Source organism: Chiroxiphia lanceolata, chromosome 21 (genome assembly GCF_009829145.1).
Source record: "Chiroxiphia lanceolata isolate bChiLan1 chromosome 21, bChiLan1.pri, whole genome shotgun sequence".
Classification (NCBI taxonomy): domain Eukaryota; kingdom Metazoa; phylum Chordata; class Aves; order Passeriformes; family Pipridae; genus Chiroxiphia; species Chiroxiphia lanceolata.
Window position 1 is genome coordinate 5,276,397 of NC_045657.1, and position 24,900 is coordinate 5,301,296.

Sequence of the window (24,900 nt, forward strand, 5' to 3'; positions counted from 1 at the left end):
GGAGAAGAGGAAGGCTGGCACATTGTTATTTTTAATAATGGGAGCTGATACAGATCAAGGGTCTGGTAACACTTCTGTCAGAAGGAGCAGCTGAGTGCTGAGATTGGAGTCTCCAGGTCCACCACAAGCTTTGGGGATCCCTGGTGGTGCTGTGGCAGTGGTGGCCTGGCACTGCTGCAGGAGTCACCTGTCACTGGGGGTGTTTCCTCTCCCGGGGTCTCTGCAGATCCCGTGTGTGTCACAGGTCCTGCAGGGAGGTTTAATCTGGGTGTCAGCTCTGCACTGCTTGTGATGCTCTGGTGGATGCTTACAGGAGTGATTGAGTCGTTTTGGATATGGGAGATGCTCTTATTTCTTGACATTGCTTCCTGGGTAAATGTTTTGGAGCATGACCATTCTGAAGGTTTATTTTCATTGTTCCTTTTGTCTCTAAGGCAGTTCCGTCTACCTAAGAATTGTATTTAAGTCCAAATTTGGAAGATATTTATCCTGTATTTTGCATTCCCATTAAAAACAAAATAAAACAAGGACTGTTCTTTTTATCTTCATGTCCCAAGATAAAATGTTAATTACTGTTGTATAAATGAGACACTCTGTTATCGTAATGTCTGCGTTTCAAAATATTTTGATTTAAAGTTTGCAAACAATGTCATTTTCTTCAGCTTAGACAGAAAAGTGCAATGGAATAGAATTACAAAGATGACAAGAAAGTAAATATATGAGAAGCTTTGGGGATTTTATCTGTAGTTAAATTTATTATTTTTGCTTAAATTACAGTCTTTTAATTTTAGAGAAAGGGTAAACTCACGAGATTTGTTTTTACCTTGCCACCACTATCACTTCTAATACGAAGCCCTTAGGATAAGCTTTGTCTGGCAAAGCACTTACACTGGTGTAAAATGTTGCTTAAACTATTTATTAATGCATCTTATTTTAAAAATTACTTGTATTTTGTACCATTATTCAACTAAAACACGTTTTATAAGACTGAACTGTGTTCTTGAGCCCTTTGTGAGTGATTTGAATGGTTCCAGTGCAGATGAGAGCAGAAGCCGTGGGCTTTTTGTTTATGCATCCACTGCATCTCTCTGCATTATGATCTTGGGCTTTTTTTTTTTTTTTTTTGAGGTTAATAAGACATTTAGATCACAGTGCTCAGTTTAGTAATGCTGACTCTGCTCCCTGAACATCTGTCACTGTGTTTGCTTCAATGCCTGTGCAAGGCAGGGTGATGTTGAGAACCTTTGGTCTCATGGCAGGCACATGTTTTTCTGAAGCATTTGTTGCAATATGTCCCTGTAAGAAATTCTTCTCCCATACATACAGATGCCTTACACCCTTAGTCTTGAGCTCTGGTAAAGTAAATCTTCTCTTTTCTGATATTCTGCAGCATTTTGTTGGGTTTTTTTTTTGAACATCACGTTATTTTCCACTGTCCCCCCCGCTGCGTCCTGCTTCCCGTGAGTAGATTATTTATTCTTAAAAACAGTTTGTTTTTGCCTCTCTTGCATTACTCATGAGATTTACTCACATCACCAAGTACTTTAGGATTTGCAATGTTTGTTTCCAGAGATGCTGACTGAAGTGCAGTGTGATAACCTCTTGCAGACTTGAGTCAGGAAGTGTCGTGTTGAACAAGGGACTGTGTCGTGTAGGTCACTTGAAGATACCAAGTGCCATAAAACCAGCAAATAACTTACTCTGAGAGACCCAGAGCACTGGGAGGAGATTTGCTGATAGTGACTTGGTAATTTAATAAAATGGCAGGACTTGGGGGGGGAAAAAAAAGTGTTTTGAGGTGATGAGTTTTCCCAGTTGCATTTACTCTGATGAACTGTAATATCCAAAGCCAGACATCTCTTCCACAAAAATAAGAACTTACCCCCTAATATGTTCCACTTTGGAAGATATTGTCTAATACTATTTCATTCCAATAATAAATTAATAGGAAGTGCATCTAGCAAGACTTCTGAGGAATGCCTCAGTGTCATTTATATAAAGCCAATCCTTGTAGCACTTGGGCTTTCATTTAATAAGTGCATTGCTTAAAGTATTACACTGTGGCAGAAGTCCCACTTTTTCTTTTTTTTAATTTAAGGTTTTATTTATTTCATGAACCTTGTTGCTGGAGATCCCCCCTCCTCATGCTATGTAGGTACTGCACAGTCCAGGCACTGATGGCCCCTGTCTTGCAAATTGTGTGATATGAATTAAAGACAAGCAAGACTGGAAGGATGGAGCACAAGTCACACAAGGATGTAAAAATTGCACACAGCTCTCAAACCTCTCCCATCTCATGACTCTCCTGGTCTGGGCTAAAAACCAGTAATTTCTCTTGTGCCCATGTTTGTTATGAAAGTTCTTACGTGTTGTGAAATTGTAACTACTTAATAGTTACTGTACTCTGGGACAAACTTAAAAGTAAAATAGAGATCATCTATTTTATTGTATCTTCTTACATTGCAGATCAATATACTATGCTGATAGACACCCAAAGTAAATTGCACTAGAATTACAGTGTTCCCTGGATGCTTTGAAAAGTCTGTGTGTATGACAGGCACGTTTCAAAGAATTGTTTTTTTTCAGTGTGCTAATTAATTCCCTTCAAATAAATAGTAATGCAAAAAAATGAAATGCAACATCAATATTTAATGGTATCTGCTTAAAACTCTCCCGGTCTAGACTTCTGAAGCTGTGTGTGGGTGATATTCACACATCCCTGATAAAGGGAGGATGGAATGTGTGTGTTTTCTTTTCATTTAAGGAGTGAATTACTCCTTAAAAATGGAATTATGAGGTGCCCTACATGGTCTTGCTCAAAAATAATGTAGAAGCAACTTCATCTCTCTGTGGAGGCCGTTGCTCTGTGAATCCTCTGGATGGTCCCAGAAGGGGAGGTTGTTTCCTGAATGGAGCAAGCTGGTGTCTCCACCTTGCAGGCTCATCCAGTTGAAGCAAGTGTGCTAAAGTAATTTTGAGAGTGGGCTGTAATTTCTCTCTTGCTGCAGGAGGAAACAGTGAGCCCAAGTGACCGACATCTTATTGTGCACATCACACTGTTTCCTGTTCCTCTGCTGAGCAGAGCAGTGACGAGCTGACCTAAATTTATGGTTCTCTTGTGAGATGTCAGTCAGCTCTCTTGAGCTGTTTGCTGCAGTATTTTGATCTGTGAACTGTATTTGTTATTATTGTTGTGTTATCAGCTGCTGATGTTAAAGGGAGAATCATTCTTCCTTTAGAGAAGTGAATTTGTAATCGATTTCCGTACAGTTTGTGGGTGAGGTTTATTCCACACAGACATGCAGAGTTGGGGAATCCATTACTTTCTGGGCAAACACTTGTTAAATTTCTTCCCACAACGGTGGTAGAGAAGAGCAGCACTCTGCTTTGCCATCCTCTTTTTATACTTCATGGTTTGTTATTGCTGTGTTAGGAAAACACAAGTAGCAGGCTGTAATGTAAGCATTCCCTCTGTTTATTTGTTGGTGGTGGTGTGGTAGCCTTCTACTTGATCTTGCAGGAACGTGAGAAGAGGGGAAATCAGGATCACATATCTTTAGTTTCAGACACAAAATTCCACCCCATGTGCTCTGTGTGCAGCACACTTGTCTATGCCACAGTCTTAATAAAGCAAAGAATTAAGAAATATTGCTCTAAAACGCGCTGTGTCACCACGGTGACCCAAACTTAACCAGGATCTCTCCGTTACGAAGATTTTAATAACATTTAACCATGGTTTGTGTTAGTCCTTTGACTAATAACATCACACTACATGTGGTGTGGTGGTCTTGGTTTTGTTTGTCTTGGAGACACAAGAATTCTTTTTATTGCTGTCCCAGTAATCAGTCCAAAGTCCAGCAAGTGGCTTTGCACTTGAAAAACTGTAGCACCCTTTCAGGAAATATCTGCGGCGCCTCAGATTTTTTCAGCCTGCCAACACATTCAGAACACAGGACAAGCAGCTTAAGATCTGAATGAGATTGTTCACCAAATGAGTTGGTGCAGCATATTAATTTGCTAGTGCTTCTAAATGCCTGCAGTGTTACAAGAGCCCGCAATGGCACTAAAATACCAGGAGCTTTGTTGGCTCTAAACTCCTTAAAAGAGAGTTTTAAATTCTTGTCTGCTTGCCGTAGCCTTACCAGCTTTATAAAGAATTTGGAGATCTGTGTTTGAAAAAGGTTGTGCGTCCTGGGCTTAGCAAAGTTAGTAAGAGCTTTTGCTGGTGGTATTAGTTGTCTTGGAGTTGAATTGTGCTCTAGGTTTTCCTGTACAGCTCATTATATGAGCCTCCTATTAGTGCTTTCATGTAGATGCCAGTGGATACATTTATTGCATGTTTTGATATGTGTTTAATCTCAGTGGAGGGTAAAGGATTTATATTGAAAAAATATTTGCCTTTGCAGTTAGGTAAACTAACATAAAGTGGTTTTAATGAGGCTGGATGCAGTCAACCTGATTTTATGTGTATTTTCTGTTTCATTTTGAGTTTGTAAGTTAGTATTTAAGTGCCAGAGTAGAATTGATATGAACGAAACCATTTTTCTTTTTTCTTTTTTTTTTTTTTTGTCTTTTGTAGTGAGCCAACACCCTCCTCCCCCAAAACCTGTGTTCTGCCTGGCAGTTGTTGGAGAGGGATATAAATTGCTTTTTGAAAGTACGAAAAAGTTTAAAACTTTAGAAGTCTATTTTCAAGGTCTTAAAATAGATGCTTTTATTTGGAGATTGAACCCAAACACTTTAATGAGAGCTGCCTAGATGGGAAATGCAAATGATATTACCTGCTGCAGGTAATAACATCCATCCAAGGTTTATGAACTGATTCACTGTTCAGAACTGGGAATTGAATAAAAGGCTGTTGCAGCTGCATGGAATGAAATTTTAAAAAAACGAAATCAAACGTTCAGTGCTGTCCCTTGTTTCACTGGTCCTGGATTTAGGTGAATATGGCAGAAGCAAGTGGTCAGACTGGTGTGACATATGTGTGGTTTTTAATCTTGGCTCCAATAAGCACTGGTTTAAATTGTGTAGTGCTTTTCTTCACAACTGCGTCTAAAAACTGGATATAAAGGAGATTCTTTACTGCTGCAATTCCCATCAGGATTGTAAAGATGTGTGTTTCTTCATGCATTGTGAAGGCTTGAAATATATGTCGTGGTACCATCACTGTTATAGCATGACTTATAAAATATTCACATAGTTTTGTTTTGGAACTCAAGGACTTGAGATTGCTGTCACAAGAAAACCAGATTAGCTCCTTTGCTCAGCTGGACTCACCTGTCCAGCTCAGGAGCAGAATATCCTTGCTGTCCTCACTCAGAGGATCAGAGGAAGCTGCTCTTGCTTAGTATGGTGAAGTGTCCTGATGCTTGTGTTTTTTTCCAAGTCATATTGGTCAAAAGAGAGTGTAATTGCTGATTTCTTTCCATAAAATATTCTGTCTGTTTGACTTCGAGAGGCCAGAGGCTGTGTAGGGAGCCAGGCCAGAAGGTTTGGACAGTCAGCAGCTGCCCTACTTTCTAGAAACTGTAATTTTAGGTTGTCTTGGCTGGCACAGCATGGTCAGCACGCTGAACTTGAGCTTTGTCCGTTGGGGCTGGGAGTGTGGCCACACTGAGCATCCTTGTGGCACAGCCAGCAAACCACCGTGTCTCACTTGCTGGGCTGTGGTTCCCCAAGTGTCTCTGACTTCTGTGAGCTGCTCCCAGTTTTGGATCTGTTGGAGTACAGGCAGCACTTTGCACAACAGGGTTGCTGTTAGATCTGGGGAGCCTTTGCTGCTGCTGAAACTTCCTTCAAATGTTCTCGGCTCAGGTGCTTGGGCAGCTAAAAGTGATGGATGAGAGAGAGAATTGTGCTATAAAACTCTGGTTCTCTGACTTTCACAAGTGTCATTTATAGGGTAGGAAATGCTGATTTCTTATGTTTTACAAGGCTTGGTGACGTGTGATCTCTCTGTTCTTGTGGGACTGTTTGGTTAGTGTGATGGAGTTAAATTTACCTCTTTCTCTTCAGATGAATTGTCCTGTGAAGAATGTCAAGTATCCTTGAGTGAGCAGCCCGGATGACTCCATGTGCCGCTCTATTGACTCTGCAAACCTGAAAAGCGTGTGGGAGAACTTTCTCTTGTAGTCTAACATGTAATTTAATTGATGTTTGTTTGGTAATTTGCCTCAGATTACATTATTTATTGTCACTACTGAACAAATGCTTTGTGTGCTTCTGGTGGGTCAGCGCTTTGCACAATATTTTCCCTTCTTTATTCCACCTACTTTGATGCATTCATTTGTTTTCACTGCGATACTGAGAACTGAGAGAGGCTTCTGTTGGAAGGAAGGGCAGAGCCAGTGGAGTTTGAGAGGCTTTACACAAGTGATTATTTAGTTAAGGGAAATGCGATTACTTTTCCTCAGATTTAAACTTTGATGTAACAGGAGTTCACACTATAATTAATGGGAGTTGTTACCTGAGGAGAAACTTCATAGACATGGCCTCGAACTGAGCATGTGAGAACATGAGTACATGCTCTCTTCCTCCAAAGGAGAAGAAACTGAAGTTATTGGAGAATCCTCATTTATTGATGCCAATATATGCTTTGGTGCACAGGTGGATGATTCTGATAAGGATGTTAGAGGAGTGTCTTGGTTGCCATTTTCACAGTGGTGTGAAAGTTGGGTCTTATTGTAATAAATAACCTCTATGTGACAGACCCTAATAGATGGATTTAAGGAATAGAGTCTCTACAGCTTTTCTTTGACTCTTTGCTTATTTCCTATTTCTGGCCTAGTTCCAGAATTAATCCATTTTTTGACAGTGTTGCTTGACTTCACAGAGTGGAGTGTATGAGTGGGTCATTCTGAATTATGAAATGTACTTTGAACAGAGTTTAACCAATGTTGAAGTGACCAACTTTGTTGTTTGCAGGCATTTGAAGTGTTATATACTCAGACACTGTTGTTCAACCTATTGGTTTAAATTCCTGAGCCACATATATCTCCGAGAATCCTCCTGTTTTGGAAACTTCGCTATTTCTCGAACCAGAGCAACATCACCTAATCTAATTTCTGGGTTAAAAATGGAATGCAATGGCAGATAGAAATACTTAAGGCGTAGCAGTAATCTTTATTTGGTCCTGAGTGGGAAGTGGCCCTTGAAAAATCTAGGACTGTGTTTGTCATGTCACGGTATTTAAGGTATTAAATGCTTTTTGAATCTCATCTGCAAAGAAGTTTTTCAGCTGTTTGTTCCGTTTAATTTGGAAACAAGAGGAGGGAACAGTCAGTTCGGGTTTTCAACTTTTCGTTTGAACTTTAGGGAAGGGCTTTGGACACTCTGAAGTGTGTGGGGGGGTATTTTTTATCCCTAGTTATTGCCATTACTCCAATGACTCCAGGAGGCAGCCTCAAGCGAAGCAGAATTAATAATTTTTATAACATTTTTCTTTTCCAAGTGTCTGCAGAAACACCCCACAAGGACACTATGCCTGCATTGGGGTTTGGTCAGTTCTGAGAGCTTCACAGCCAGAGGAGGAGGAGAAAAGGATATCAGGAGTAAAGGCTGTTCTGTTTAATAAATAAATACATCTTTGCCTCAGCATCTGTATAGAAAAGAGCTTTGCACACCTACTCAGTTCTATACCCAACAGATGATTTATTTAGTGGAGATTAGAAGATGAGAAGTTTTTCTGTTGAGAATACCAGGCATACCTGGCAAGATTTCTACTGTTTTGGGTTTTTTTAAATGTAACCCATTTGGGCTAACTTTGACAGAGAGAGATCAAGGACTCTTACTCTGCAATGTTTAACAATGATTGTTTTTGAAGTGGTTATATAAAAATAACCAAATTAATCCCCCCACCAACCAAACAACCCCCCCCAAAAAAAAAAAAACAAACAAAACCAACAAAACCTTACCCAAATATTACTTCTCCAAAGAATTCAGTAGAATGGGATTGAAATGCAGGATTTTCTAAACTCCAGCTGTGTGCTCAGAGCTGTATCATATTCACAAAGGATTGATATTAATGACAAAATTGTGTGCTTTGAAGATACACAGAACAACTTGGATATTCTGCATGGTGAAGCCACTATGGCACTGGTTTGCAAAGAAGTTGGGCAAAAAGCTAATTTCTCCAATATACATTCCCACAGACTGCTACAGTTTGAAGTATTGTTCTTGTGGATAAGATTCTGCTTTTGTAATTCAGTATGGTTTTGGATAAGAGGGCAGAATTGCCTTTTTTGTGTGTGTTCTTTTCAATGCATCAGCAGGCTTGTTTGTTTTTCTATTGTAGTTATCCATGCAATAAGCAGGAACATCTATGGCTCATTTTTAATAATTAGTTCACAGCTGCCCAAAGGGGAAACTGTGGGCAAGAGCTCTTGTTGATCTTTGTTTTAACAGCTGGTATTATTAAGGGAGAGCTTCACAGACTGGGGGAAAAAAAAAAGAGGATGAAAATCAGTCAAGAGTTAATCCAAGTTGTAGCCAGACACCAAAAGATTTACTGGGAATTAGTTCTAAAATTGCATTTGTTCAGATAATTTCGGAAGAAGCAAATGGGTGTGTATGAAATCGGGGAAGTGGGATGGTTCTGGGGAACAGTGAAAAATTGCAACATTTGTCAACTGAAAAACCTTCCTGGAACAACAGCAGCGTATATTTAGCATTGTTACCATGCTGCAACTCCTGGGGGAGGCGGCTCGGGTCTGGAGCTCTGCTGAGGCTCATGATTTATACCCTCCCAGCAAGCAGAGCCCTCCACACCAGGATCTGCTCATTCTCAAAGCCCTTGTTTATAACACACAGAGCAGAGAATCCCTGTGGGTCCTTTCAGTCTGCAGCTCTGGATACTGTCAGCAAAAACCAAATCCTTGTGCCATTCCTGTTCCCCCAGGATGAGCAGAAGGATGAGGTTAGCATTGCTTTGTTTTGTTCCTTTTTTTTTTTTTTTTTTTTTCCAAATGAGTTTCCTTGGTATAATTAATGCTAATGATAGATGTGCATCATCTCTCTGGCCCCAGTAGATTTCAGTAGTTATGAGCCTTTGCTTAGCTAATGAGTCTGGATTTTAAGGCCCAGATTCTGCTGTTAATCCCCATACCTACCAGGAATAAGTTCACTTAAATAAGTTGCACTGCACGGGTATCACCAAAAGAAACAGCATGTGCATGTTTGTCTTCTGTTTAAATAAGTGAACAAATACATAAAAAGGTTGAAATGCACTCAGTCCTTCCATAAAAATACTCTGGCCTTACATTTGGCATTAGTTGGGATTTCTCTCTTATTATCTTGTTCTTTAAGAGCTTTCTTATATCCTGGGTTGTAATTTGCACATTATAATGTATTTAGAAACAAAACTATGTCTTGTTCTGGGGTTTCTTGCATGTATTTTATGAGCAGAATTGTATGTTTGAAAAAGAAATGTTCCTTTCTGAATGGGCTGCTCATGACAGATGGTTCTCATTGTGGCAAAGTCATGCAGTGCCTCAAACCTCAAAATGTATAAACTTATTTGAAGGAAATGAATCGTTGCTGTGGCCTGGCCATCCATGAAAAGTGTCCTTGGACATTGCAAACAGTGGGATTTGAGCCTTGCCTTTTCCTTGTTCAAAGAAAACTATAAAATGCATTTTCAAGAGCCTGAAATTTTGACGCCTCTAAGGAGAACATTTCCTCTTTCAGGAGATTTACCACGATTTCTAGGTGGGTTTATCACTGATAACAGCAGGTGTTGCCTCAGTATGGCCTTTTCAGGTGATTGTTTGAATGAAACCAAAATAGCACCTATATAATGCTCCACACTAGATGGGCTTCTGTCCATGCTGTCCAGGGCATGTAACCTACATAATTTCTCATCAAAAATTCCCTTGTTCCAAGAAAAGCAGGCTTCCCATTAGCTTTTTGCCTGCAAGAGGACCATCTTGTTGTCTCTAGCCAGTATTCTTTGGCTCAGCTGCTGTTTCTCTTAATTACCTGTTGCTCATCAGCTCTGTCCTGCTGCAGCTGAGCTCTCACATCCTCCTGCCTTCCCACTCTGCAGAATTAATGACTCCTCTCTTGTTGTCTTACCTCTTTCAGCATCTTTTTAAGCTGCTGCAGTACCAGTAACCACATCCTCTCTCGTATGGAACATCCCCTCTCTCACCTTCCTTCCTGACTGCTGTGGTAACACCGTTACTTGCTCTGTTGCCATTGAGGGACCACAAGTTCTGCTTTACCACATCCTCTGCAGGATACAACAGGGGGAGAAGGGTTGGTTTGACACCAGGATGGCAGAGGTGGAGGCTTTGGGGCTCCAATTGGTTTGGGCTCTGGTGAGGGAAGCTCTCCTGTAATGATAAGAGCAGCCCTTGGAGCCAAGAGCAGGTGGTTTCTTGCAGGATCACCTGCTCCTGGAGCTCGTGGCCTCAGTAACTCAGAGGCTTCTGGCTGCTGCAGAAAGGAGCAGTTTCAGTTCATGGTTTAAGCTGTCAGCAGAGAGAAGGAGGCATTTAGTGTGTATGTGAACGCCTTGGCAGTTGGTGACAGCAGTTGTACTCACAGGGCAGTGCCCTCCTGTGAACCACGTGCCCAGTTTTGCAAGGCTTCCATAATAGGTGTTAAAGTGGGTCACCACTGCCAGCATGTGGCTGTGCTCCCAGTGGCCTCTCCAGCAGGCAGAGGTGTCCAAGTGCTGACCTGTTGCTCGGTGCTGCTGCCCAGGGAGCTGCTCTCCCTCCCATCCCTGCTTTGGGATCTTGGTGTTGGGTTTGTGCCGTGTCCTGTTATAAGCTCTGAAACTACCACTGTGTTTTAGGGTCTGGTGTTGTGCATCTCCTGTACATAACCTACACCAGTACAAAGACAAGCTCAGCCTTTCATTAGTGGGGGATGTCTCTATGCAGCTCTGCTGCAGGTGGGTCTTTTTTTTTAGATGTTACAATGGAACTGGTTCCCTGTCAGCTCTGGAGATCTGGTTGTGCTCCCAGGACCGGGCAGGAATATTCATGTTGCTCTCCAGGTTCTGGCCTCTGCACCAAGTGCTCATGGCTTTTCTCAGAAGTGCTTCTTGTTTAAGCCAGGTTTCCATCAAGGTAGGGCTGAGGCACGGCCGAAACCTGCTCGTGGGACAGCACTTGGGCTTAATTAGCAGGAGGGGTCACTTGAGTTTGTGGAAGGTGGTTTTCAGGGTGGGGATGAGTGTGGTTGGTCTCAGGAGCAATTATAAGGGTTGCTCCTTGTTGCTGCCCTTTGCTGTGCAAAGGGCCTTGCTATTATACTGGGGCAAGGGTATTTTAAATCCAAATTAAAATTGGCATAAATATTAGAATTTATTTTCCTTTACAGCTTCAGCAAAATGCTGAAGAGTAAACATTTCAAGGCTGAAATATAGCCCAGAAACTCCTTAATTCATAGTGTCTACTGGAACAAGCAGGACAATTAGAGGTGAGTTTATCTAGCAACATAAAAGGTATTTTAACATGAAACATAATCTGTTTCCACTCTCGATTGCTTTCGGGGAATTCCCCCTCACGCAAATTTGAAATACACTCAGTTGCCTAATGATGCAGCAAAGAATCTTGTTTTTGTTTCTGTGTTCTCCTAACTAGACTGAGTTCTGAGGTGACTAGAGGAGATAGAATAGTTAACCTTTAGAGCTTTACGTAGAAATGAATTTAGGAGATGATGATGAAAGGAGGATGGAGATGTGCAAGGAAGATGTTGGGGGTTTTTTCCTGGGCTATTTATTATTCTTCTCAAGCAGAATTATGCCCGTTTAGGGATCTTGGTGAAAGGTCAAGGAGAATTTATTTAATATTTAAAGGGTAAAATGAAATTATGCACGTGGACGGAGAAGTGATCTGCATGAGAAGTGCATGTGATCAGAAGAGAACCGGATACCCGGGGGAATGGAAGGGTACACTGAGAAAACAACCAGCAAAGCCACAGCTTTGTGTGAGTCTAAAGCAGGCAGGGATGGTCTCCCTGCCCCATCGCTCTGTCCTCCATGGTGCTGTCAGTGCTCCTTGTCTGTGCTGCCCCAAGGGAAAGGTCAGTGTCCTGTGCTCCATGTGAAACAGGGATGTTTGTTTAGTGTCATTAACTGAGGATTTCACTGACTGTTGCTGACAAGTATTGTGGGGGAAGTTGATTCTCATCAGTAGTGGCTGACTCAACAGATGCTGAATTGCTTTGGTATTTTCTGCTCATCTCTGTTTTCTGGAAGGCTCTTGCAGTGGTAGCCTATATTTTATGCATTTTCTTTCATTATTAATTTGCCTGGAGACTGCTAACATTTGCATATAGCTTTATTGTAGGTCCCTGAGGATCTGTGATCTGAATTCCCGTGTATTCTGCTGCACTGTAGTGCCATATGGGACCTACCCGAGCCTAGGCAGCTCTCATCATCTTGTTAATTATTTTTATAATTTGAAGTTGTTAAACCATGGAATCTAAAAATGCAATTTAGAATTTGAACACTGTAATGTATTCTTGATCTTCACTTTAATTCCTTTTTGCTTATGAAAATGAATGAGAGTCTTTAAAAAAAAAAGGGGGGGATGTTGGAGGAGGTATGAACCAGAGGTAAAAATAAGCATTTAATTCCCATATTCCTGCTGCTGTTTCTAAGGACAGTGGATAAACAACTAATTTTATGAATTGAACTCTCTGAGAAGGAGGCAGTAGAAAGTCCTCAAATATTCTTGATGTTTAAGAATCATGGGTCATTTTTTGTGTTGCTGGATTAGAATTACAAGAGGAGTATACTAAGTATAAAGGGTTTGCTTTTCTGTTATTAGCATCTGAATTTTCAGCACACTCTTTCTTCACTCCTTGTCTCTGTATTAACACTCTTCTTAATTTCACACTCTTGCCCTGCTACCTGTGAAAGCAGCAGAAAGGGTGACAGTGACAGTTCAGCCTGGACACTGGTACAGCAAACACTTCCAACTCAGCCTAATCTGGGCAGGCTTGACAAGATGATTAAAATTGCAGAATTAATTGGTAAATTCTCCCAGAATCTACTGTTTTGTTCACACTTGAAACCAAGTAGAAACCCCGGGCCTTGTGACCTGGCTGTGTGGTGGAGCTGGGCCAGGTGAGTGTGTCTGGCTGCAGAGAGACTGAGGCTGTAGCTCAAGAGAAAAGTGATGATGTCCCCTTTATTTCAGTCCCTGTTGATGCTGAAGCTCCTTGGTGGCAAATGAAGGTCCATCACTGGATCTGAACGCCCTGTGTTGAACTATTTTGCAATAGATGGAAGCGCTCTAGAAAGGGGAAGGAATATCTTACTGAGCTGATCATCAAAGACCACATGAATAACTCTTTATTGCTCAATAATTGGTTGTACTCCATGTTATATGGCTTAGAAATGGGAAGAGGGCTTTTGTTTTTCTTAATGACTAAGTTTCCTCTTCCCAAAATACTTCGCCTTGCTGGGGAATGTGACTTCAGGAGAGCAGTTGAGACGTGAGGGGATTTGACAGCTTAAAGTAACCATTAAAATGAAGCAAAGCAAATAGCAGCACTATTTCCATTTTAAGCATTGTCAGGGTAACAAGCATGCAGCCGAATTTCAGAAGGAATGCATGAATGTGAGGTTATTTGGGCAGCAGTAAAAGTACTGGGAGAGAATTAATGGAAACAGAAATGAAGTTAGAAACACTCTTTGCCTTGGGGTTAAAATATTCAAAGCATTCTGGGTACTTGGATGTCAAATTCCCACTCAAGTTAATGACTAAAGTTCTGCTTTCCTCTGCTGAACTTCAGTTTTTGTGTGTGTGCTCAAGAATGTGTTGAGCTCTGAAAAAGTAAGAAGATGCTCTTTGTTTTAAGCAGCTCATAGCAGAGGCTCTGCTTTCCCACCTGTGTGAGTCAGGAGGGTCAGCTCCTGTATTCCAGCTCCTCCATCACCTGGGGAAGTGTTTGTACTGGCACAGGTTGCTGGCATTGGGAAGCAGGTGGAATCTGATGAAGGGGGATAAGTTACAGCTGTACAAGTAGTTTAATTACGTGCACATCTTGATTGTCAATTAGAAGTCTGTTCTTTTTAGTAAGCTGATATCACAGTAAGTACAGGGGCTTGAAATTGGGAGGAGATGAGATTTGGCAGGTTGGAAGCACATAGTAATATGAAAGTAGTGGGGGGAGCCTGCTGTGATACACAACACACTGTCAGTGCAGTATTTTACTCAGAGTGTTCTTAGGTGTGAACCAGACTCTGAGCCAAAAGAAAGCAGTGAATGCTTCTAGAAAATGTTTTGGTGTTTCCTTTTCGGAGAAAACAGGTGCAGTGTGACCTTTTGTTTCCCCCTCACTGTGGTCTGGAGGGAGCATTTTTACTGAACATTGCATCATGCTTCTTGCCTTGTTTTCTTGCTTTTCTCGAATGCTAAAGCCCTGTGGAATTTATTGTCTTCTAATGTTCTCCCTAACTGGAAGGGTGAGGAGGCTGCAAAAAATGAACAGAGGAGAGTTTGTATATTGAAACTGGAAGCTGAAACAGCAGCTCATGGAGGCACCTGAGCCCTCTTCCAGCTGATGACTGAACCTGCAAACCTGCAGTAGCTGAAACCTTCAGCTGCTAAACCATCACTGGCAGGGCTGGTGCACTTTGTGCTGAAACCACTTGCTGTTCTTGTTAGACTCCATAATAATTGAGAATTTTTTTTTAACTCTTCAGTTTCCATGTGATAATGCATTTTGGTAATGAACCTTGTAGAAAGTAGATAAATTTTTAAGAAGTCTTTTCACTATTGATTATTTGAAGGCATGATATGGTTGTTAACTACTCTCCAAAAAGTCTTTTTAGAAATCCTGTGTTTGCATTGATTGCTTGTCTCCCTGGACTTTAGGATTCCATGAATTAAAGGTTATGCTGTATGATCAACACATTTTTGTGTACTCTGTCATCTCTGTGATTCATTAGCTGTAGCTGAGAGCCTTTACCTACCTTCAGTCTGCTGAGCAGATCCATGGAATCAGGAGGACTGTCTGTGTGGGGTCCCTCTGCCTGCGTTGTCCTTCCTTTGGAGTTTCATGCTCAAAAGTGTTGCCAATTTTACTGACTTTTTTCCCTCCTCAAGTAACACAGCAAAGAGAAGGAATAATGGAATGCATGACCCCAGAGTAACACAGTGTTTTGGGGCGTTGGCTGCTGAGTGAAATGGCACTTGGGCCAACACAGTTCCATGCCCGGAAAAGAACAGAAAGTCTTCTCTTTAGCAAATCTGCAGAGAGCTAAACTTCCCCTTGCCTTGTGGAGGTCAGGGTTTGTACTTTTATCTTGTTGAGGTTCTTCTTCTTGAAGCTTGGCATGGGGCAAATGTCTCAGCTCACTTTATAAATAGAAATTTAGCTTCTTCCCCTGGTTGGTCTCTCTGACAGCAGCACCACAGTGTGTTCCCCTTACAGTGCTCCTCAGGGAGTTGTCTTTTGCCAAATTTGACATAGCAAGGCCTCTGAAACAGTCCAGCAGGTCCCTCTGTGGGATAACAGCCCACACTGAGGCAGCTACCTGGAGGCATTTTTGGATTTTTATTCAAATTCTGATCTAAATGATGCTCTGAGAATTGATTCAGAGTGGTGATGATGGTGGGAGGTTTGGACAAGCCACCACCAAGGTTGCCTTTTCAGGGTGAACCTGCTCCATCTTCCTGTGCAGTCAGCAGTCTGGATTACCTTGAAGGGCAGGATTTCCTTGAAAGGCATTCCTTCTGGTGGGAAACCTTGACCTTTCCTCTTTGGATGGGGTTACAGTAGGATAATAAGTTAATTCCTTAGTACAAGTATGATAAATCTGATGATGGTGGTTAAATTTGCTTACAGGGATTAGGGAGTGAATTTCCCTCCCTGAGTTTTCCCTTCTCAAAGTCAGGAGTGTGTGAATGCATCTAAACTTGTGAGTAATGGACTGGCCCGTGGGGTATTTATTTCATATGCATGTGTTTATGTTAAATAATGTAAATTGTGGAGGAGTAGGGTGTGGGAGAGCTGGAAGACCTCTTTATCAGAAACCTTAAAAAGGCCATGTTTGCACTGCTCTGCTGACACTGGTGCAATCCCAGAGATGGAGAGGTTGTGTGTTTGAAGCAGAGCAGAAGGTGCCTCGTTGTGCTGCATTGTACCCCAGGCAGCACATCGTGTTCCTGCCTGATTTGAGGAGAGATCCATCATCTTACCCATGACTTTGTCTTCTCCCCAGCTGTGAAATTGTCTGAAATAAAGATTTGTGTATACACAAATATGCACTGCTTTGGTCCATGTCTTCCCTTTCTGCAGAATACATGCATCCTCTTTCTGAGTGACTGATGTTACATTGGTTCAAGGTGATTTATGTAGCTGGAAGTCAGGCTTTTATTCTCTGTAGTTTACATTTTTTTTCTTCAGTCACACTTAACCATTTTGTCACAGTTCTTGGAGTGCAAGGCTCAGAAGTTCTTTAAGTTGTTTGTAACTTTATACTATTGCCCTTTTGCTGTTCTGCCACGAGTGCCTCTTTAATTGACTAAAACAGACATAATTTAAACTGAAGCCTGGTCTGGCTTGGCTGACTTGGTTTGAAATAGTACCTTATGCTAAACCAGAGCAAATACACAGATGCACAGACCCTGTGTGTCCTATTCCATGGGTATTTACCTGCTGCTTTAACTTGCTTCTTGTTAGGGTTTTGCAGATTTCCTCTAATATGGTTTCTGTTTCTCCAATTCAAATTAGTTAAAGCAGTTTTATTAGCAGGTTTATTTTTCTTTATTAGCTCCTGTGTTCAATGCAGAATCTCTCCTGCCACCAGTGTGTAACACTGTCACTGCCAAATGTGCCACAGAGCAGAAAGTGGTGTTTGATTAAAGCAGCATAATCAAAAACTAAGGCTTTGTTGTAGCATTCTGTTATTTTTCTGCGCTGTGTGTCCAAGGAAATGGGCTTTTATCGCTCTGATAAGTCAGTGATACCTCTGCAAACTGAGTCACAAAGCCAAATTTTTTGCAAAGCAGCATCACTTGTGTCAGAACCTTTTGGTTGTGGCAGCATCTGACCCAAATCTATCGCTGTGTGTAGTTTTTTGGAAACCATTGTAAATCTACCTTTGTGCTGCAGATGTACAAACTTACTCTCTGTATTCCTTTTAAACCATAGTGGAACCTGATGCCTAATAAATAGGCTGATATTAAAGCCCTTGTTTATTTTACACTGTGTTTCTGTCAGGATAAGTATTCAGGATCACAGTTTGAAATTATATTTCAAATCTTGTAGAAACATTAACTTCTACAAAACTGTGGGGAATGGATGATTGTGGAATTTGAGTGTTGTTGAAGTAGGCAAATTTTGAAAAATGAGGTAATTATAGGTTCAATCTGGAGATAGTAATAAACTGTCTCGGATAACTAATTTGGATTTAGAGTTGCTTAATTTCTCTTGGCATTTGCAAATCCCAGACTGACTTGTGAAACCTTCTTGATTGTATTGAAAACATGTGTGACTGTTTTGGAGGGCAACAATATTTGAAGAACAAAGTAGCATCTGTATATAAATGGAGGTAGATGAGAAAACTTACTGAGAACATAGCTAGTGTCATTTTTGGGGGGCATCATTTGTTAGCATGTGTTCTGTTTTAGAACAAAACAAACTATAGGGGAGTTAAAGTCTGTTTTGTAAAAGGATTATTAGCTTTCTAAATTATATTTTAAATTCATAACAGCGACAAAGCTCAAGTCTATATTTCTCAGACTAAGATAAGAATTATTAATTGAAAGTAGACCTCAAAGTCATGGAAGTGCTTTAATTCTTCAGAGTAAAATAAAATACTACCGAGAGTATCTATTTCTTATCCTTTGCCTAAGTAAGTCTTTATATTAGAAGATGGTATTTAGTAGAAATGCCAGGATTTCTGGAATGAAACTGATTCAGAAATGAGGAAGGAAGAATGTTACTGAATGGATCTCATGTTAAAATACAGATTTCCATTGATTTAAAAACCTGTATAGCTACAAAATATGTCTAACTGTGGTAATGGAAAATATTATTAACACTTTCTGTATGACAATACTTTGTGTATTATTTTTAGTTATCTATGTTCAATGAGACTAAACTATTTTTTTTTTTTTATGATTCATTGCAGGACCAGTTTGACAACTTAGAAAAACACACGCAGTGGGGTATTGATGTTCTGGAAAAGTACATCAAGTTTGTAAAAGAAAGAACAGAGATTGAACTCAGCTATGCAAAGCAGCTTAGGTAAGTTGATATGTAAAGTTCTGGACTTAGAGTTGCATCTCTTCAGAGCCTGTAATCAGCTCTTAAGTTTGCTGTGATAGTGGTGATTTGGTTTATAATAATGGCTTTCAGAGAATAGCTTTGATTTAGAGATTGGAAAGCAAAAGTTCATTTAAGATACTATTTTATTATCTCTGCTCTGCAGAAAGAAGGGTTATTTAGGTGACTGCATAGCACACTGGGGCTTACTCACAATTTATGCATGGTTAATGGCTCAGGCTTTGAGGCAGCACTGTAATATTTTCCATGAAATTAGGGCTGCTGCGTGTAAATGCTGAAGGGTTTAAGAATTCAGCAGAACAATGATCATTTGTTAGGCGAAGTTTAGGTTTTCTTTTAGTCAGACAGGCCCTTTCTGAAGGTGCGTGGGAGAAACTGCAGGTCAGAAAGTCAGACCCAGCCCTTGGAAGATTTGTCTCTGGAGTTAACCAGGTTGCAGCCTGAGATTTGAATTACAGCCTTGTCATCTTGCCACAGGTCTTGTGAGGTGTCTCCTAAACAGAGCAGAGATCTTTGTGAATTTATCTCAAATAATTCAAGTACTTTCTACATGTCTGCTTCAACCATCAGGTTGTAGGTAGAGATGAGTATGTGTGAACCAGACAGAGAAAACCTATTTCTTGAGGTCAGATCCAGTGTAAATGGGGAAGGGGTTCTAGGAACCCTCCCACAGGGAGCAGATTTTACCCTGCTTTTCCCAGCAAGGTAATAAAAACTGAGAGGTGATCAGGGTTTAGAAGGGAGAACACCACACAGGCAAGTCCTGCTGCTGCTGAGGGGCTGTGGGGCAACACAGTTGGTAGCCACTACTTTTAGTGATAAACTGGGAAGTGGTGGAGCTAACTGGGGAGGGGAGAGCAGGGATAATTCTTCCTAACACCTCCAGTAAATCCACACCTTTTTTTTTTTTTTAATTTACATGATGATAATATATATTAGAACTCCTTCCATCTTCTCAGCATTTAAAGAGATGGGGATCCAAGGTTTCAGTTTGTCTGCTTAGATCTAAAGCACAGTGTCTATTTGAAAGAAAAAAAATCACCCAGAATTTGCTTGTGTTCAAGAGGGTTAGAGATGCACAATGGCCTGTGATTTATGAGGAGCTGGTAGTTGATAAATCCCTGCCTTGGTGGGGATGTGCTCTCCCAGGGGAACGCCACGAGGCTTCCCCAGGGTTTCTGTTATAGACAAGCAGGAAATAGAAGATGACTCGTGCAGGAACAAATTGCTCACATCCTATGGAGATGAGCAGAGATTGAATTACACAGGCAAAATGAGCTGGAAGAAAAGAGAGTGTGAGTGGACTGGGAAACCCCAGCAGAGTATCTGTGTGAGCTGGCCTGGCTTATGAACAATCCCCTGCCAGACTCGCTGGGTTTCTTAGGACGACAAATTTCAGGTGTAAAGAGCATCATTATGAAAATGAACACACAAACAAAATGTTAAAGGAAAGTGAAAGATGGTTTTACCTGTCACCATCTAGAAACTATGAGTTCCTGAGTTTTATATCTTAATCTGTCCTAGACTTCCAAAACAAACTTGGTCTGTTTGTTTCTCACCTCTCTGTATTTCTGTGGTTTGAGGACAAATACATCTGTCCCTGAGGGGCTCTTAAACACAGGGCTGCTTGGAGGCATCTGAGAAGTTAGAGAGAGGTATAAAAGAAAAAAACAAGAATGTTGACTTGTCAAATATTGAGGTAAAACAGTGCTGGACATTAAGAAAGAATAATAAATCATGTATCTGCTTTTATTTAATAAGTCTCCTTGAGCCTGGTGCAAACCTTTCTTGTACCACATCCATTTGGTGCAGAAGGGCTGCAGCACATCACTGCATGTCATAATATGCAGAAGATACTATTAAAAAGGAACAAGTTAACTCGGGCTACTCATGTGTATTGAACTCAAAATTTTATTTATAGTGTAAGGGAAGCTGCTGAAATTTATTTTCTTCTCAGAAACTTGTGTTTTCTGCTCAGTCCCTGGGCTCCCTAAATAGTTGTTTTTCCTCTTTGACTGTCTACATCTCAGCCTGGTCATCTATTAAAGTTTAATTGGCTTTTATTTAGAAGTGCTCCTTTGCTTCCTCTTTATAATCCTGCAAATATGGATGTAGTTGATGTGCTGGATGCTGTGCTCTGAGTGCTGGGGGTGGTGTATCCTTGTCCTCCTTCCCTAGTCACCACTTCCCTTACAGCACAGATAGCTGAAGCATCACAAAGGATGTCAAAACCTTTGCCTAATGTGATGATGGATACACAGCCTTGAGGAAGATGTGTTGGAAAAAATGCTTAAGGTATCAGGATAATCTGAGAATCTGATGGGTGACAAATGTGAGAGAGAGGAAGATGTCAGACAAGGTGAAATAAGGGAGCAGAGAAACAAGCTGGAAAGGCAGAAAAAAAATGATATAGAGTGAAAGGCAAATAGAAACACTCATGGAGACAGGTACAAAGGGTAGCACAAAATCTTGCCAGAACTGGTGTTTTACTACTGCTCTTTGTTATTATGTGTTAGTTCCCTCTTTAATCACTGTTGGCACTGAATATGTCACTGCTTCGTGAGCTTGAACATGGGAAGTGCTGGACTGTGGGTCATGACACTGCACTGTTGCTGAACTTTTGCAATACTTCTGGAATCAGAATAATTTTGGGGTTTTTTTGCTGTGTATCATGGTTAAAATCCTACATTTATTTTTGATTTTAGAAAAGGGGGGAAAAAACTCAAATATGTAGGCTCTATTTAGGTGTTGTATAAAGTGCATAGGAAATAATAAAGTGTTTAACCCAGATGCTAATCCTTGTTAAGTGGGGTTTTTTCCATGAAAGCAGACTAGATTTCTTTTTTTCCTCAGCTCTGTAGCATTTCTGCACCTTTAAAGATCCACAAGAAGCCAGTAGCTGTGTATGTCAGAGTTAATTGGGCAGTGTGACAGTGCAGGGAGATGGAGTAGTGACTATGTGTGAAAATGCCTTCTTAGTGCATGTTTCCTTGTGGTTTTTCCTTTCCTCTTCCAGCAGGTGCATGGAGGGAGGCATTCCTGTGGTATGCAAAGGGTGATGTAAGATTTACTGTCATCATGCAGGACAGTTGGCAGAATTTTTCCCATGCTGGTGGTGTTTGGTGGAAGCTGCTGCCTCCAGAACTAGAGAAAAGTTTATTTTCTCAGAGCATGATCTGTGAGAGAAGGCAGAGACTGGAAGGGAGATCCTCATTTGGATCCCTTCCAGTTGGGATGCTTAAATTTTGAGGAACACGTTTGTCTGTGCAAATCTGCCAGGGTTCTGGCTACTCCTCTGTTTGGGCAGATGCTCTTTAATTCCTCAAGGAGAACAAAAGGAATACGAAATGTGAGATGAGAGGCCCTGCTGTCTCCCACTTATCAGTAAAACCAGCATCAACAGGGAATAGGTTACACCTCTGAAAATGCAGTTTCTTTACAATTAAATGTGTTCTGGGAGTCCTCCAAAGAGTTTGGAATGGATAAGTCATTGAACCATGGTCCTCCTTCAGACAATGATTCCACCAATGCTCCTTGTATTCTGCTTTTAATTGTTGAAACAACCTTGTAAAGCTGAAATAAATGGCTTCCCTTTCCCAATAGGGTGAGAGTTTAGGACACAGGAGCACTGAAAAGGCTTTAAAATTGCTGAGTAAGGTTTGTCAGCTCTCTGGTGAGCACTGGTTGAAGGGTGCAGGGGGTTGTGTTGTGCTGCAGTGCAATATGGATGGTAAAGCTGAGCTGTGAGCATCAGCAAGGTGAGGGTCAGGTGGGCAGCACTCCTTCATGAAACCCTGGATTTGCTGATGGTGAGGGGTTTGCAGGGCAATGAAAAACATATAATCACAGTCAGATGTGCTAACAGTGATGTTCAGGTTTCTCATTCAAGCTACAGTCACTTGAAGGGCATATTGGTATTTTAAAATTAAATCATTAACTGGCTGTGGGGTAATGAGATGCAATCATCTGTGCTAATTGGGATAATCAAATTTCACACTTCCCCCAGCATTAGTTGATAATCACAAAATGATCCCCCTTTTGCCATCTCAGTGCAGCTTCCCACAGCTTTATGAAGGTTCTTCATTTCCTTCTAATCATCCTGCTAAAGGCAGGCAAACCTGGGGCACTGTGAACCCATTCTTTGGGTGTTACTGTGGCACAATCAAAGCCTGGTTTCATTCATACTTCTGGAAAGGTGTCGGGTCACTGCAGATAAAAACTGAAGTCCCCACAGAATGCAAAGCTTACCCAGTAAATTTTAAGGGATAGTTTAAAATTTAATTTTATGTATCTGTATTTTTGATTTTAGGAATCTTTCAAAGAAATACCAACCCAAAAAGAACTCCAAAGAAGAGGAGGAATACAGGTATGGTCATGATCCACTGCTGGGTGAGCATGTTGATGGAGGAAGGGGAGAAGTTTGGGTCATCAGTTAAGATTTGGCTTGTAAGGCAAGGATTTTAAAGTCAAGTGTAAAAATATAGAAGTCATAGATGCAGAAACAACCTTATGTGGTAGATACTAAGGAGTGGATCTTCAGAGTGTGGATTTGGTCTGTAACTACTCAGTTCCGTTTAGATGTTACAGTTTCTGGATTCCTGGTTTGGGGTTTTTGTTTCATGTTTTGTTAATGTGCCTTAAAAACTTTAAGCCAGACTGATCCTGGCTCTTTGAAGTGAACATCCAAACTCATATCTGCTTTCAGCAGGAACAGAAACAGTCGTTAATTTTAGCATGAAACTTTAGCAGTCTGCCTAAGTATTAAATGACTCAAATGGGCTGACAACACAGATTAGTAACTTACTAAAGGGATAATGTTCTAACACCGCGGTGGTGCAGCAGACTTGCAGAGCAGGGTGAAGGATACAGTTTTTACTCCCAATATCCTGGGATGGATGGACACACAACGTGCTGCTGTTGAAGGGTGTTGCACAGCCTCACTCTGCTGTTGATTCACCTGATTAGACCACATGTCCTTAAGAACACTCCTGCCCTTGATGAAAATAAAGACATTCTTTAAGGAGAACTTTCTAGGAGAAGACCTTCCCAGCAGAGAGGCTGTAAGCCAGAGTGAGAAGCTTTTTCCTTGGAGCACTGTGGCTCTGGGGTTTCTCAACCTCGGAGTGTTGTAACACAGCTTTGAAGGAAGGCACGGCAGGGTCTGACCCTCAGCCTTGGATTGCAGGAGGCTGCTCTGCCCCTGGAGAGCCCAGCAGGAGCCTCAAACCCTTGACCTTGAAATTTGAAACATTTCAAATTACTTTGGATATGGATCCAACAGGATGATTACATTAATTTAGATTTTTGGGTCAGCCCCCCAAGCTGCTCTGTATGGGGCTACTCCAGTGTCTTGTTTAAGAGAGATAACAGACTTTTTATTTGCTTTTTAATTTATTTTTAGTAACATTGTTTGGGAATCAGTTAATTTATGCCATTGTTTCCTGAGATATTGGTATTTACGCAAGGAAGCTTATGTTACCAGCACAGTGGCTGCTTTGGTCTGTACCCAGGATTAGGGATAAATCTGCCTTTGGACAGCTCTACCATAAATGGGTATTTTGAGTTTACTACAACGTTTTTTGACACATCTTTCATAGCTGGAGAAGAATATTGGAGCTAAATGATTCTATGTGATGTGGCACAGAGGATCCTGTGTGTCCTTTGCCCTTTGTAAATATAGTGTTCACCTCAGTGTAGTTTCTCCATGTCTCAAAACAATGTCTGGGGATTTGTCATGTGACCTTTGGGAGCCTCAGACGCTGCTTTGAGACAGCCTGGCTAAAAATTATCCATTTTCAAGCTTGTTGTCAGTCTGTAGTTCTGTGGATTCGATCCTCCTTTTTGTTTTGCAGCTGGGATTTCTCTCATTTCACAGCTTGATTGTGAATGTGGTTGCTTGTACTGGACTTTATTTTAAGTCTCTTTTTTAAGTTTATTCTGGGGGTTTTTTTCCTGATGCCTTTTTCATTTCTCCTTGTACCACTCCCCTTTATGTTCTCTAAATATCTCCTCTTTACTTTGATTTTTCACCTTTAGGTGATGTTATCAGTGCAGGCCACTACTATATAATATTAATAATAATAATATTTAATAATAGCTTTTCTGGAACGTACCAGTGTCTTGCTGCTGGGCACAGCCAGCTGGAGTATTTAAATGCAGCTCTGTTGGCACTGGGCTGAATATACCAGTGACATAATCTACTGTTTCTTGTGTGCACAGATGTTTGTTTCTTCCTTTTAATAATACATGGAATGCTGTATAGGACATTAATTTATATTAAAAATAAACCTTGCAATGGAAGGTACTAAAAATATGGGTTGACAATGAACACCTGGTTAGTAAACTCGCTGCTTCTTTGAAAACTTTATAAACTGTAGCTGATTTAAATTTAATTTACACTATGAAAAACTTTCTCTTCTAGGCTATGCTGGCCAAAATTTTGCTTGCTTAGACAGGATTTTGCCAGGTAGGATATACTGATGACTCTGTGCACTGAATAGTAGGACTCGAAAGAGTATAACTAGAAATGTTTGGTGAATAGAGATTAGAATGCTCAAGTCCCAGAGCTGTGCTGATAAAGAACCTGGCACTCTAAAGTGGTGATATTTTAAGAGCCAGTGTCAAACTGTCTAAATCGAGATAGAT

The 24,900-nt window shown here is 40.9% G+C and overlaps 1 protein-coding gene across 25 annotated transcripts in view; it reads left to right on the forward strand.

The window, feature by feature from the left end:
* FNBP1 (formin binding protein 1) overlaps positions 1 to 24,900 on the forward strand; it is a 98,208-nt gene that overhangs the window by 12,767 nt on the left and 60,541 nt on the right. For 13 of the 25 annotated variants that reach the window (XM_032708118.1, XM_032708119.1, XM_032708117.1 and 10 more), the window contains exons 1-4: positions 11,948 to 12,033; positions 18,101 to 18,216; positions 22,565 to 22,621; positions 24,677 to 24,721. In XM_032708118.1, coding sequence (XP_032564009.1) covers positions 11,959 to 12,033; positions 18,101 to 18,216; positions 22,565 to 22,621; positions 24,677 to 24,721 — 293 coding nt within the window. In that variant the 5' untranslated portion in view covers positions 11,948 to 11,958. Of the gene's footprint in view, positions 1 to 11,947; positions 12,034 to 18,100; positions 18,217 to 22,564; positions 22,622 to 24,676; positions 24,722 to 24,900 lie in introns of those variants that run through there. The other 12 variants (XM_032708122.1, XM_032708121.1, XM_032708139.1 and 9 more) reach the window with 2 other exon arrangements.